The sequence below is a fragment of the Nomascus leucogenys genome, chromosome 9, assembly GCF_006542625.1.
Source record: "Nomascus leucogenys isolate Asia chromosome 9, Asia_NLE_v1, whole genome shotgun sequence".
NCBI classification, from domain to species: domain Eukaryota; kingdom Metazoa; phylum Chordata; class Mammalia; order Primates; family Hylobatidae; genus Nomascus; species Nomascus leucogenys.
The window spans coordinates 87,847,163-87,861,887 of NC_044389.1; the positions used below are offsets into that span (position 1 = coordinate 87,847,163).

The 14,725-nt window shown below is 37.6% G+C and overlaps 1 protein-coding gene across 1 annotated transcript in view; it reads left to right on the forward strand.

Annotated features, from left to right (window-relative positions):
* Positions 1–8,273: 8,273 nt before the first annotated feature.
* The window catches only part of ARHGEF38 (Rho guanine nucleotide exchange factor 38), a 137,372-nt gene continuing 130,920 nt past the window's right edge, over positions 8,274–14,725 (forward strand). Inside the window, exon 1 of the mRNA XM_030819182.1 lies at positions 8,274–8,615. Coding sequence (XP_030675042.1) covers positions 8,420–8,615 — 196 coding nt within the window. The 5' untranslated portion in view covers positions 8,274–8,419. The remainder of the gene's footprint in view (positions 8,616–14,725) is intronic.

Consider the following 14,725-nt stretch of genomic DNA (forward strand, 5'->3'; position numbering starts at 1 on the left):
CTGAATTCTCCCTGGAAAATAAGAATAGTTCATCTCCTGTATTGGTTGCTTTGATACAAGTTGCTGTTCTGCTGAGTAACTCTTAAATGGATTCTCTAAGATCATAAACTATTGGAAATTGAATCCAGTGATCTGACTTAGACCCTGGCAACATTATATAAGCAGTTTTCTAAGATTCCAGTGGTATCTTTTCTTGCTTATGTAGCTGGTTTTGATCATAGCCAGGCCACCTCATGCACTTGCAAAGATTCTTCCCCTTCCCAAGATAAATTTCCCCCTAACAACCTTGAAAATCTTGTAATGGATGATTCATTACAGCTGAGACAAAGGCCCAAGTACTATCATATGTCATTGCTAAAATTACTTCAGTCAAGAGGGTGAAAACATTAGAAGGTTTACCTCCTTTCAATCCTCAGCTCTCATCCATTGTTGGCTGACAGGATTATTATGCTGCTGTTTGGTCAGTGCATTAGCAGAAATTGTTGCTTTCAGGAAGCACAGCAGTGAATATAAAAACAGAGCTACAAGATAGCAGGGCCACTATGAACAATTTATTGTTGAATAGAGAGCTCTCAAAGCTGGCTTTATGGTCATCTCACAAATACATTAATGATCTCATCTTTGAGGAAATAATATTCTCTGAATTTCTCTTTGTTTCCAAATCTATATTTTTTCTTTCCAGGAGAGAGGGTACTGATCAGAGAGGGGAAAAAAATTAGCAGCTTGCATCTAAGCCTCTCCCCATACATTGGTAGGCTGCACATGATCTTAAGCTGCTATGCCTGACTCCCAACAACAGCAAACATTTATTGATCTCATATTGTTAGTCATAAGAGTTTCACAGGCAAATACCTTGAAGAGCTCATAATGTAACTAGAGTCACGTAATGTACAGAGCTCCCTCTACTATGATGGAGGTGTGCTGATTTGCGATTTCAGAGGAGGGAGGGAGTGATTGTGCTCAAGGAGCAGGAGGGAAATGTCACAGAGGAGGGGACATTAAGTTGTATCATGAAAGGTGTGTCATATTTCATGAGGATAGAGAAGGCAATTTCATGTATAATAAACAGCTTAAACAAAATCAATCCCAAAAGAAAATAGAATACATGGTATGTAATGAGTATGTGAGTGTATTAATCAGGGTTCTCTAGAGGGACAGAACTAATAGGAGATATATATATATGTATGCCATCTGCAGGCTGAGGAGCAAGGCGAGCCAGTCTGAATCCCAAAACTGAAGAGCTTGGAGTTCAATGTTCAAGGCAGGAAGTACCCAGCATGGGAGAAAGATGCAGGCTGGGAGCTAGGCCAGTCTTGCCTTTTCACATTTTTCTGCCTGCTTTATATTTTAGCTGCGCTAGCAGCTGATCAGGTGGTGCCCACCCAGATTAAGTGTGGGTCTACCTTTCCCAGCCCCCAGATTAAAATGTTAATCTCCTTTGGCCACACCCTCACAGACACACCCAGGATCAATACCTTTGTATCCTCAATCCAATCAAGTTGACATTCAGTATTAACCATCATAGTGAGTCAGATTGCATTTTTCTGAATAGCCACAGCAATTTCTCCCATTCTATATGCTCTTCTTATAATGTGACTTTGATACTCCTCTCATTGAGAAGAGAGACTCTGTGCTCACTGAGAAAGTAGGCTTTGTGACAACAGTGGAAGTAATGCTATGTGACTTCATAGAATAGGTCATAAAGATGATACATTTTCTGCCTGGCTCTCATAGGAAAACCCTTTGGAACCTTGAGCTACCATTTAAATGTCTGACTTCCCTCAAGCTGCTATGCTGGAAAAGAAACCCAGACTAGATCCCATGAAGAGATCAAAAGGAAAGGCCCTGAAACTGTCAAGAGAGGATGATGCCTGATCAACCCACAACTGTCCTAGCTACTGGCCATTTTAGCTTCAGCCAATATCTGCCAACAACCACGTGAAAGATCTGAGTCAGAACTACTTAGCTGAGCCTTTCCCAAATTCCTGGCCCACAGAAACTGTGAGAGCTAATACAATGATAAAAATTGTTTTAAGTAACTAAGTGCTGGAAGTGATTTGTTATTCAGCAATTAAAACTAGAACAGTAAGCAATTGGAAATGAAACTAGACAGTATAATTGAGGCCTACATAATATTTGGATTTTCTCCTACATGAATGGGAAACAATCCAACAAGCTTTTTTAATCTGAAGAATGACATGATCCAATTTATAGTTTAAAAGGACACTCAAGAGACATTAGGCAAGATGAACGGGGTAGAGAGACACTGGAGACAAGGAGAATGCTTGCAGGAATTCTCAAAGTTGAACTGTGCATAAAAATCACTTGAGGTGTCATAAAATTTCACATCCCTTGAACTCATCCAAAAAAATAAAGGACAGGTAATGAGGAATTGTTTCTAGATACCTTTAGTGGAGAAAAGTACATTTGTTGTACACTTGCTGTATGTCAGGCAGTTTGCTAGGCATTTGGTATACAGCAGAGTGGCTAAGATCACAGGCTTTCCTATAAGAGGGGCCTGAATTTGAGTTACTCCATCATTTACTAGCTATTTGATCTTGGGAAAGTTATTTAACTTCCCTGAACCTGTTACCGTATTTTAAAAATATCAATATTATCCTACCTTTCTCACTCTTTTACTTAGGTATAATCCTTACATATAGTAATTGCCCAATAATAATAAATAACTGCATAAAAACGCATGCACACATATGTTCATTGCAGCACTATTTACAATAGCAAAGACATGGAATCAACCTAGATGCCCATCAATGGTAGATTGGAGAAAGTAAATGTGGTACATATGCACCATGGAATACTATTCAGCCACAAAAAAAGAATGAGATTATGTCCTTTGCAGCAATATGGATGCGGCTGGAGGCCATAATCCTAAGTGAACTAACACAGAAAACAGAAAACCAAATACTGCATGTTCTTACTTATAAGTGAGAGCTAAACACTGAGTACACATGGACGCAAAGAAGGGAACAATAGGCACTGGGGCCTAGTTGAGTGTTTTGGATGGCAGGAGGGCGAGGATTGAAAAACTACCTCTAGGGTACTATGCTTATTACCTGGGTGATGAAATAATCTGTACATCAAACCCACACAACATGCAATTTACCTGTAAAACAAACCTGCTCATATACCCCCTGAAACTAAAATAAGAGAAAAAATAATAATAAATGATTGCAAATGTTCTCAGCAGTGTTATTCCCATGTTTCAATGTTCTTATGTCCTTTAGCAAAATTCCTTCTATTCCTGCTTTCTCCTCTACACATTACCAAAACTCCTTTGGAAAAACTTATAAATGATCAACATTGTGTCAAATTAAAAGGAATTATTTTCATTTTATTTGGTTTCCTGGCAGGCTGTCCTTTCATTTTGGAAAAACTTGCTTCTAGACTTCTATGATGCCACATTCCACTGTTTTTCTCCTACCTCAATGGTTGCTCTCCTACTTTCTTTGATGCATTTTCCTCCAAAACCATCTCTAAACTCAGAGTCCTTCAGGGTTTGATTTTGATCCTTCTCCTCTTGACATATTTTCTTCTTAAATGACTTCATCAATCTATGATTTAAAATAACATGTATATTTTGATGACTCCAGTTTTTATCTAAAATCTAAATAGTGACTCTAAATTCATAAATCTGAAGACTACTTGACATTTCTTTTATCTCTTATAGGCATCTTAACACTAATGTATCCTAAATCGAATTCTTGATAATCTCACCAAACTTACTCTTTCTCTGTGCTTTTTCCCTCCTATATTAGTGCACAGCACAAAATATCTTCCCAGTTATTCAATCTTAAAACCTAGAATTCATCTTTCATTTATCTTTTTACTCACCCACTTCAATCAAATCATCTACAGGTTGTGTCAGTTCAACTCATAAAGGGTATTTTGAATTCATCAACTTTTCTTCATTCCTACCGCTACTATTGTAGTCCAAGCATTTCTTCCTGCCTAGACTGCTACAATAAGCTCCTAGCTTTTTCTCTTTCCTTCCTCCGATTTAGTTTATTCACGACATCATTCAAGAGATGTAACTTCTGTTTTGGCATTATGAGTTTTACAATCTAGAACCACCTTGGATTATTTCGGAATCCTGAGATCACATAATGCTAGACCTGAAAAGATATATGTATCAAGTAATCCACATCCAACATTAATAAGAATAGTTTAAGTTATGCTAAGTCTAGGTAATAAAAAAGCCCCAAATCTCAGTAGACTAAAGCAACAAAGGATTCTTTCATGATCAAACTGTACAATCATCACGGGGTGTCTGGGGGTTTTGTTCTGAGTCATCTACATTCCAGGACTCATCCTGATGGAGCAGCCACCGCCTGGAATCTTGCCAGTACCAAGAATGACAGGAAAAATGGTATAGCAAAAACACCCACTGTGTTATTAAAACATTCGCTAAAAGTGACATCCATCACGTTCTATCAATTTCTTTGGCCAAGGCAAGTTGCTTGGCTATGTCTAAATCAAAAGGGTGTAGGGAAGTGAAGTACCTCCATGTGCCTAAATGGAGAACTGAAAATATTCAGTGAATAGCACTAATGATGAATTCTCCCTTATATTTTACAAATGAAGAAATTGGGACCTAGAGAGACTGTGTCAACTGTAAGATCAAGAAGCTGATTTACATCACAGTCAAGACTAAAACTGAGTCTTGAACTCACTGTCCAGTGCTTTTCCTAATAATGAACTGGGAATTGTTTGTTCCTTATTCAAACAAAATACATTTAAATGTCTTAATATCAATAATTTGTTTAATATCAACCTCCTGTATTAAAACATTTTTATACCTTTGCTAAAAATATGAAGCTTAGAGGCCTTGCTCCTGCAGTCTCATTGATGCTCTAGCAAGATGCCCCAGTGTTAAAGCACTCAAAATCTCTCTGACCTGGCTGTTCTCATTTCTAGCAAAACTAAGTCATGTTTTATGCTAGGGATTCTAAACACACTGGCTTAAGAAATGCCAAGGAGATAAGCAAGAGAACTGTGAATCTGTATGTAAATTAAGCACCATCTGTTAAATCCACTGGAAATGTATTCGCAACAAGAGCTCCAATTAACAATAGCTTGGGGGGGAGATTTATTTGACCCTCATAACAAGTCTAAAGGTGAATGGCTACTGATGTTGGTTCCATAGGTCAATGGTATCAGAGCCCATGGATCTCTTGGTCTTTTCCCATGGACACAGGAGGGCTGTGACTGCTCCATGCGTTACACCTATGATCAGTCTAGAGGAAGGGGGAAGACTGAAGCCAGATGAGACTGCCCCTTTTATTGGAGAACCAAAAGCTTTCCCAGGATCAATAATCCACCCCTTATTCTATCAGACTATTATAAAGGTCCTATTTGCCAGGACCGGAGTTACACAGCCAACCCTAACAGAAAGGGAGATTGAAAAAAAAAATAAGAAAAAAGATTATCATTGATTGGCCAAGACTAATGCTGCCTTGAACAAGAGAAGGGTTCTGTTGGCAAAGAATAGCATGGGGGTAGGAGGTGGTAAAAATGAAGACTAAGTAAGCAACCAACAGTGTCTGCCTGATTCCCTGATTGAATAAAAGATTGTTTTGAGAGAATTTATCTATCATCCTTAAATTTTACATTCAAATTAATGTGAATAAATAAAATATATATTTACCACTAAACTCATAGTAGCTCTGTTATGTATCTTCATAACTGGTGAAATTAAAAACCATAGTCAGGTGCTGCATAATGATGTTTCAGTCAATGATGGACTGCATATATAATAGTGGTCTCATAATATTATAATACCTTACTTTTACTGTACTTTTCTGTGTTTAAATATGTTTACAGAAACAAATACTTACCATTGCATTACAATAGCCTCTGGTACTCAGTACAATAACAGGTTTATAGCCCAGGAGCAATAGGCAGTACCATATAGCCTAGATGTGTAGTAGGCTATACCATTTAGGTGTGCCTAAATACATTCCATGATGTTCGCACAATGACAAAATTGCCTAATAATGCTTTCCTCAGAATGTACCTTGTTGTTAAACAATATAGGATGGTATAATGAAGCTACTTTTAAAGAAAATATATTCCATAATATTCACACAATGACAAAATTGTCTAATGATGCTTTTCTCAGAATGTATCCTTGTTGTTAAACAATACGGGGTTGTATAATGAAGCTATTACAGTAAGTTCTGCTATAACACTTGTTTTGAAAATACAAATTTGTTCCAACAAAATTGACATGTTAGGGAAGTGTTTGAACACAACACAATTTCTCATTTGTTTGTGTGTGATTTTGTCTACTTGAAACACTAGTCGAATGCAGAAAACTACCCAGATAACCTGAGCCACATAAGAATACACAAAACTCACACAGGTACACTCCTCAAACATTACCAGTGACCTCAGTTCACTGCCTGAGTTATGAGCCACACCCATCTACATCTGGTGTAATAAATTTCCCTCTGATTTCAAATAATGCTTCTTCTGCCAATTCACAACCCATAAGCTGTGACCTTTGTGAGGCCCATTTCCACAAGCAAATGCCATGTCTTTTGCAAGGTAAAGGGTTATATTCACTATAGTATTTATACATTTCTTAAGCATTTATCATGTGTAAATTCATGCTACCATTTTTGTTAGGTCTTGATCTGATTTTTATGGTCCATTGACAAAGTTTCTGAGTGCTGTGTCCTAAACCTCATGTTACCCATTAAGTCCTGTAGTTTTAATTGCACTTTTTTTTTCAGTGGTACTGTATCTAAATAAATCCCTGGTAGTTACCAGGCAAATATAAATAAGTGTGTATATGCATACATACATTCATACATATATAATATTAGAACACAATTGAGGCATTTTGACATAAATCAAAAAAATTCCTTTTATATTTTAGAGGTAAATATGCCTTTAAAAGTATTTATTAAATGTACTTGGGAGGACTTATTCAAAAAAGACTATCAATTATATTAAAGCCATTCAATACGCCAAGCTATATATGGATGTCTCCATAGTGGGTGAAGATGTGTCATTTATCTTTTAAGATAATTATGCAAACTATATTCCGCTCACACATCCTGAGCTGGGAAATGACTTTTACATCTTTCTCCTCATTTATAAGTCTTTTCTAACAGAAGTTATGCAAGATTCAGACTGGTCAACACAGAGCTGGATTTTGGTGGTCCCTTTATAATAGGAGAGAATCCATTTTCCTCCTTAGGGTCTTTCTTTTCTTTAACGAAGGCATACAGAGCACTGAGCACATTCCCAGAGCTTCTTAGAATTTCCCCCTTGAGAGATCTCAGGAAATATGAGGAAAAACAACTTCAAAAAAATTAACGAAAGGCCTATCACTCTTCACCTTTCTCTCTTTCAATCCCTGCCCTATCCTTTCTACTTTCTAGAAGTGTAGTGCCTCTTCAGTTTCAAACATTTTTCCTCTTCTTAAATTCCCAAGGTGGGATGCCCTTTTCTGGCACTACATCTATGAAAGGGACAGGGAAAAGATCTTATAGAAATTGAACCCTGACACGGAGCTTATTTTCCTAAGGACCAGAACATAGAAGAACAGGGTGGCACCATGGAAGGATTAATTTCAGGCAAGGGCAGCCTGTGGAGAGTGAGAAATCTGAAAAGGCTCTAGGCCTCTATGGGCATTCCCCTCCACTTCTTTTGCCTGCTGCCAGATGACTCTCACGTGTGAATCCTTATTTCCTCAGGAATGCGGATCAGGGTTTGGCAAGTATGTTTTCAGTAAATAATTGCTGAATGTTCAACGTTTAAAGGCAGAAGCATAACTTTGAGTGTGCACAGTAATCACTGAAAATGATTCTGTATTCACTGTTTTGATGCAAATGCAAATTCTCATAGCCCCTGCACTGACTCCATGGGTCACCTGTGAGTAACTCTAGCCGAAAGCCACACACAAGCCCCAGTCTGCCTCCAGGCAGCAGACCACAACACAGTGTCCTGAGTGCACCTGCACACACCCGTGGGCACACATTAAACCCATAAACAGCGGGTTATGCTAACGTGTACTTCCTTCCTCACTGCCTCACCTTGTTCACTTTCCTTTTTCCCCACCCCTCACTCCACACAATGGGATTTTTGTTTGCTTCAGTAGCATGTGACAGCACAGTCCCTGCTTTGCCTAGCTCTGTGCTGCAAATCTCTCAGGTAACAGGTGGCAGCTTCCCCTGTTGGATTCTAGGTTTAAAAAAGAATGACCTCATGTGGGTGGAGCTCTGGGACTTCGTAGAGGTGGTGGCAGTCACAGCCAGGTAACCCTGGAGTGAAGCGGTTTAGTTAGAAGGGGGCAGATAAACTCGTCACTCTAGTAGCTTTAACCCTCACCCTGAGGCACCTTAGCAACCAGCCATTCCCTGCAAGCCTCCAAAGCTTATCTTTGCCTAATATGGAGCCCAAAGAAGCCACTGGGAAAGAAAACATGGTCACCAAGAAAAAGAATCTGGCCTTCTTGAGGTCCAGACTCTATATGCTGGAGAGAAGGAAGACTGACACTGTGGTTGAGAGCAGTGTTTCTGGGGACCACTCTGGCACCTTGAGGAGGAGCCAATCTGACAGGACTGAATACAACCAGAAATTACAAGGTAACCAAAAAGAAATCAATTGTCCCAGTTACTGCACTCCCAGCTCCATTTCTGCTATGTTTCCAATTGCAAAGAAAACACACAAGGCAGAGGAGAAAATTGAATACCACCTCTCCTTCCCACAAAATAAGAAGATGAAAGTAAATGTGACCTGTAAATTATAGGAAAAAAATTTATTAGGTAATTCAATGTTAAAGAGTCAATTCTGAATTACTGTTAATATTGCTGGGTTTTTCTTTTTTTTTTTTTTTTCCTGGTGAGGGTAATCATTTTTTTCTACCTTCCTCTTTTCTTCTCCCTTCTCCACCCAACTTAAGAAGTGGGAAACACTAGAAAGCAAATGATTTAGAAACCTACAAAAGATCGTTTATCTCAATGGGTACATATGTGATATTACACCATGAGATCTATTTAGGTAATTGTACTGAACTGTGATTGTGGTTATCTTAAATAGGGGCATGGAACTATAATCTTGTCTATGACAAAGAGGGAATGTTATAGTCAGAGAGATGGTATAACAAGATTTGCTGAAATTCACTTAGGTGATCATTTCCTTTGAGTAAATTGAATAATACTCAAATATGGTAAGAAATGTTTAGCATGCTTATTTTGAATGACATTTGAGGAAATAACTTGTTTATTTTGTGATGGTACAAAGATAATTTGGCACACTTATGATAGCACATCATTTGTTTCAGGGCCTTAATCTATATCCTGTCCTAACTATCCTTTCTTTCTCTCCTCTGTTTCCTGAAGGTCATTTGTTCTAGTAAAACTTCATTTTGATGTTGATATTGGGCAGCATTTTAAGTCTTCTCTTCAGTACTTGTTATGTGGTCCTCCAGAACTTGCCTCTCCTGCTTTTAGCACAAGGTGTGTTTGAACTCTCATTATCCCACTGTGAGCTGTCGTTTTGGATTTAAAAACTATGATGAGGTCAGAAAGACCGATAGGACATGCTTATATTTAACAAATCTCTTTCCACAAATATGAGCTTAGATTTAGTTATGCAAATTAATTAAGTTAAATAAGTTAAATTAAATGCATTTAAATTAAATCTAAAAATTATTACTCTAAGTTAATGTGTAAAAATAAAAAAAATTACCTTTAGTTCAGCACTAAAGCACAGCATCAATCTTATCCTCAAATGCTTTTTTTTTTTTAAATGAAGGAGGGCATTGTTTAATCTTTGAAATTAATTTTTCTCAAGGCAATGGATACATCGGAAAGAATGGATATCTTAAAATTTCAACTTTTATTTTAGATTCAGGGGGTATATGTGTGTGTTTGTTACATGGGTATTTTGTGTGATGCTGCAATTTGGGGTGCAAATGATCGCATCACCTGGGTACTGAGCATAGTACCCAGTAGGTTGTTTTCCAGCCCTTGCCTCTGTCCCTTTCTCCCGACTCCAGTAGTCCCCAGTATCTATTGTTGCCACCTTTATGTCCATGTGTGTCTAATGTTTAGCTCTCACTCATAAGTGAGAACATGCAGTATTTGGTTTTCTGTTCCAGCATTAATTTACTTAGGATAATGGCCTCCGGTTGTATCCATGTTGCTGCAAAGGACATGATTTTGTTCTTTCTTCTGGCTGTGTAGTATTCCGTGATGAATATGTACCACGAGAATTTAAAATCATACACATTTAGTTTCTAATCCTGGTTCTTCAACTTACTACCAATTAGAACTTGAGCAAATTACTTTAAATATCTGAGCCTCAATTTTCCTGTCTGTGAAAGTGGGCCTAATGATACTTGCCACACAGTGTTGTTGGGAGATTGAAATTAGATAATTACATAAAACATCTAGTATACTGGCTGACAAATTTTAGGAATAATGGGTACCATAATGATAAAACAGAACTTGCCCAATATTAATCGAAGTTTGTATACCTTATTTCTCTTTTTCAATTCTTTTTTGTCCTTTGATGAAGAGGCCACATCTAGAAATTCAGGAAAAGCCCCATTGTTTTATAAAAACATGCCTAATGACATGTTTTTTCTGTCTGAGTTTCACTAATTCAGCATCTATCAGAGTCTCTATTAGCAAAATAAAAATAGAAAATAATTTTTGCTACTCACAAATTTTTGCTCACTAAATTTTCCTAAAAAAATAAGTCTATGACCACACAATAGAGCAGACATGGGTTGGTTACTTTGCAGAAGACCTCAGGCTTTTTACGCACTTCATTTGATTTGTGGCTTTCCTGTGCTTTGTTGGATTCTTTGAAGGTGGAAGGCAAAACTCAGGAGTTAACACATGCTTCTAGTCTGTGCTTGAGAAAAATCACCAAGAAGTATAGAGGAGCACATAAGCCATAAAGATAGGCTGGCCTCCTGAGAAGTAACATTTTAAAAACGTAACCCTTAAAAGAATCCAAGTCTGATTATCGAATGCCTAATAGAGCTTTTAGCATGGTTCAACTAGAACAGCTTTGGCAACAAGGGAAGGCATTTTCTCATTAATGTTCAAAGCAATCAGTTCTGTGCGTTTGTTCTCTGGCCTGTACAATACCCATTATTATGCAGATGAGTCCTAAATCACCTTAAGAAGCTCTTTATTATTCAAATGCCGAGAGCTTTTCCTCTCCCTTTCTTGGAACTGGTAGTCCCTAGGAGGCACTGAATAAACACCGGGACTGGTTAGAGCCCTCAGACAGATGGCCTAAAGCTCTTGTGAGGTCAAAGAGTGCTTTCAAATACTGAAATTTCTGGCAACACCACATTCCGCAAATTATTTAGCTGGTTATTTAATTGGTTATTTAATTGGTTGTCCTTCAATGCTATATTACTTGAGTAAAATTCACTGCTCTAACTCTCTGGGGAAGCAAGTTCTCTGGGTTCTGGAAAACATAGGCTCTTTCTTTGGCGCTCTTGAGCTTGTCTTTTAACTCATAATACATAGTCTATCTGTTCAATTCAATTTCTCACATCACTTTAGTAGCATGAAACTTAAGTTGTAATAACAATTTTTAAAATGGTACACTGGCTGAATTAAAATGATAGAACATGGCTCTAACGAGGACATCCTAAAACCTTTGCAGAAGATTGTGATCACATCAACATAGTCATTCCTACTAAGCCTTGAGTTGTACAATAATAGAAAGGCTACCCTTAGGCTCCCTTACTCCTTGAACAGATTAATTCAGTTGACTAGCATTTATTGAATATGTTATACCTTGTTCTTTGAAATTAATTTTTCTCAAGGCCCTTGATACATTGGAAAGAATACAAATTGTAAAATCATACACATTTGGCAAATTGACATTTATTGAATGTTTTAGATGCTGTGTCTTGAGGGTTACAATGAAGAGCAAAAACAGAATATGTGCCAGGAATTACAACTACAAAATCATTAAGAAAACATGTCTGACCTTTACTCCAAAGAGGCTCAAAGTCTGGTTGGGAAAGATAAGACAGGTAAACAAATAAATACAATAAAGTGGCATGCTAGAAGTGGAGGTAGGATCAGTGGGCCCACAAAAGGAGGAAACAGTCTATTCAGGACTGCATGAAGGAGGTTGTCAGAAAATGGTGTCTCTAAGAAATGATAAGGGTAGGGATGAGGGAAGGTACACGTAAGAGAAGGGCATTTTAACCTCTTCACTCTATTTAGCTCTGTCTGAAATTATTTTTGTTTCCTTGTTTATCACCTGTTATTGACTGTCGTTCCCCTCTCTTTTCTCTCCCTCCCCTCTCATACACCATGAAAGAAACCCTATCTGTCTTGTTAACTGTTTCATCTCAGCAGCCCAGAATACAGTAAACACTCAGCAACTGTTAAATAGAGTGAATGACTTGAATGACCAGGCCCAAGCAGGAAACTGGTGTGAAGAAAGACACCACGGCCTGAAATAAGAGCCACTGTATTTATCTAAATATGTGAGGACACATGTTTCTATCAGAAAGATGATTTTTCAGTTAAATGAACATCAGAGATTAAAAGGTACAGAATTTATATAATAAGTAATTCTTAGTGGAAGCCTGTTTCATTCCCAACTCGACCTTTCAGAGCACACAACAACCATATTTCAAGAATTCCTCTTCTGTTTGTAACAAGAGCCATCTTAACTTCCACTAGCTCAATTCCTCATTTCCATTCTACTGGGAGCCATAGAAATAACCTAAATACAAGAAATTTAGTGGTTGAGTTGTAAAAACTCAGAAAGGGTATCATAAATACTTATATACATGATCTCTACATTTGAAATATGCCTAATTTAAATAGTTATACAGAAGTCTGTCTGTGCATATGCAGATATATATATGTGTATATATATGTGTGTATATATATATCTCCAGTATGTAGATATAGATATACATGTATGTACGTGTATGTGTTCGTATGTGTACTTGAGACGCTTTTTTGCAATGATTAGACTTTTTATTGAAAGTTACTGTAAAATTTAAAGAACAAAAAGAACAAAGTTTACTAACATTCAGGAGTCTTTTCTGAAAACCATATATGAATTATATCACTGACATTATAGGTTTCCTCTCAGTATGGGTACTGTGGACCGAATGTTTGTATTCCTCTAAAATTCCTATGTGAAACCTAATCCCCAGTGTGACAGTATTAGGAGGTGGGGTCTTTGGGAGGTAATTAGGTATTAAGGGTGAAGCTTTCGTGAATGGGATTAGTGTCCCTTAAAAAAAAAAAAGACAAGAGAGAGCTTGCTTCTCTCTGCTCTCAGCCATGTCAGGATACAAGAAGGTGGCCATGTGCAAACCAGGAAGTGGGCTCTCAACAGGAATAAGATCTTCCGCATTAGGAATAAGACCAACTTGATTCTGGATTTTTCAGCCTCCAGAACTGTGAAAAATAAATTTTTGGTAAACTTAAGCCACCTAGACTCTAATATATTTGTTATAGCAGCCCAAACCAACCGAGATGGGTCGGTTACCTTTATCCTCTATGGCCACACTAAACTTCTGGTTAATTTTCTGGCCAATGCATATTTTTGTTTATCCAACACCAGGTGAAAAGGTGAGAATACATGGGTAAAATGCTATTACCCATTACCACTGCCGGTAACACAAGGCAAAAATTACGTCTCCATTTCATAGTGGGTCTGTGGTACCTGCTATTTTAGCAAAGGCTATTGTATCATTCTCATTAAGAAAAGTTATCTTTATGAGATCCAAAGTTGTCTTAATATGGTGCTAAAGATGAACCACCCTACTGTATGAACTTAAACAAAATAACATATCGTGCCATGTGGGGACAAGGGGCTCAAATAATAAATTAGACTTGGTAAGACTATGAGGGCATTTAATTTAAAATGTTTTTTAAGAATATAGACAGTCTGTCAGGGAGCAGAAATTAACACTGGAAGACTTGGTGAGTTTTGTTCAAGGCCAAATGAAGAATGGAGTAAAACAAATTGTCCAGCCTCCTGTGCATGTTTCTATCCCAGTGCTACAAACCCTTTTTGTTCGTGCCTGTTCTTTGATTAGTGAGTAGCTCCTTCCCCTTTATCTGCCTTCATACACTCCACAGTGAAATGGGAAGTATTTGAATCAGTAATGTGACACCAGTACAAACAGGTGTGTGTCATACTTTGAAGGGCAAATCTTTCTAAAAGGCAAGACGCTTTAAAAACGCAGTAACTTTTGTCTTACTGCATGTACAGAAACCAGTGTAAAGCACGGTATTTTACTTTCCTATTTTTTTCGGTAGAGACATCTTGCAGTTTTTAGAAGGACCATTTGTGTCAAATAATGTGCGAGTCACAGAAATTCAGACTGTTCGAGCTATTCTACTACCACCACATTGTGATGGGCAAATTTATTCCTGTGTTTGGCCGATATGACTTTAGATGTAACTTTCTCAAAAGTAGCAAACACAATTTCTAGTTGTGCTTTTTTTGTGTTTATAAAAATTATGGGTTTATCAAAATGAGACATCAGGAGGAAGAAGGAATGAAAGAAAGGAAGGAGAGAGAGAAGGGGAGGGGAGAGACAGATAGAAACCAAGCAAGCAGCAAGAATGAATAGAAATATACCTTAAAATGGTAATATAGTTGGAGAAAAGATGGGAGAGAGAAAAGCACCCAAGCCACATTCATCTTGTTTCTGTTGACACAGGAAGAGGAAAAAAAAAAACCT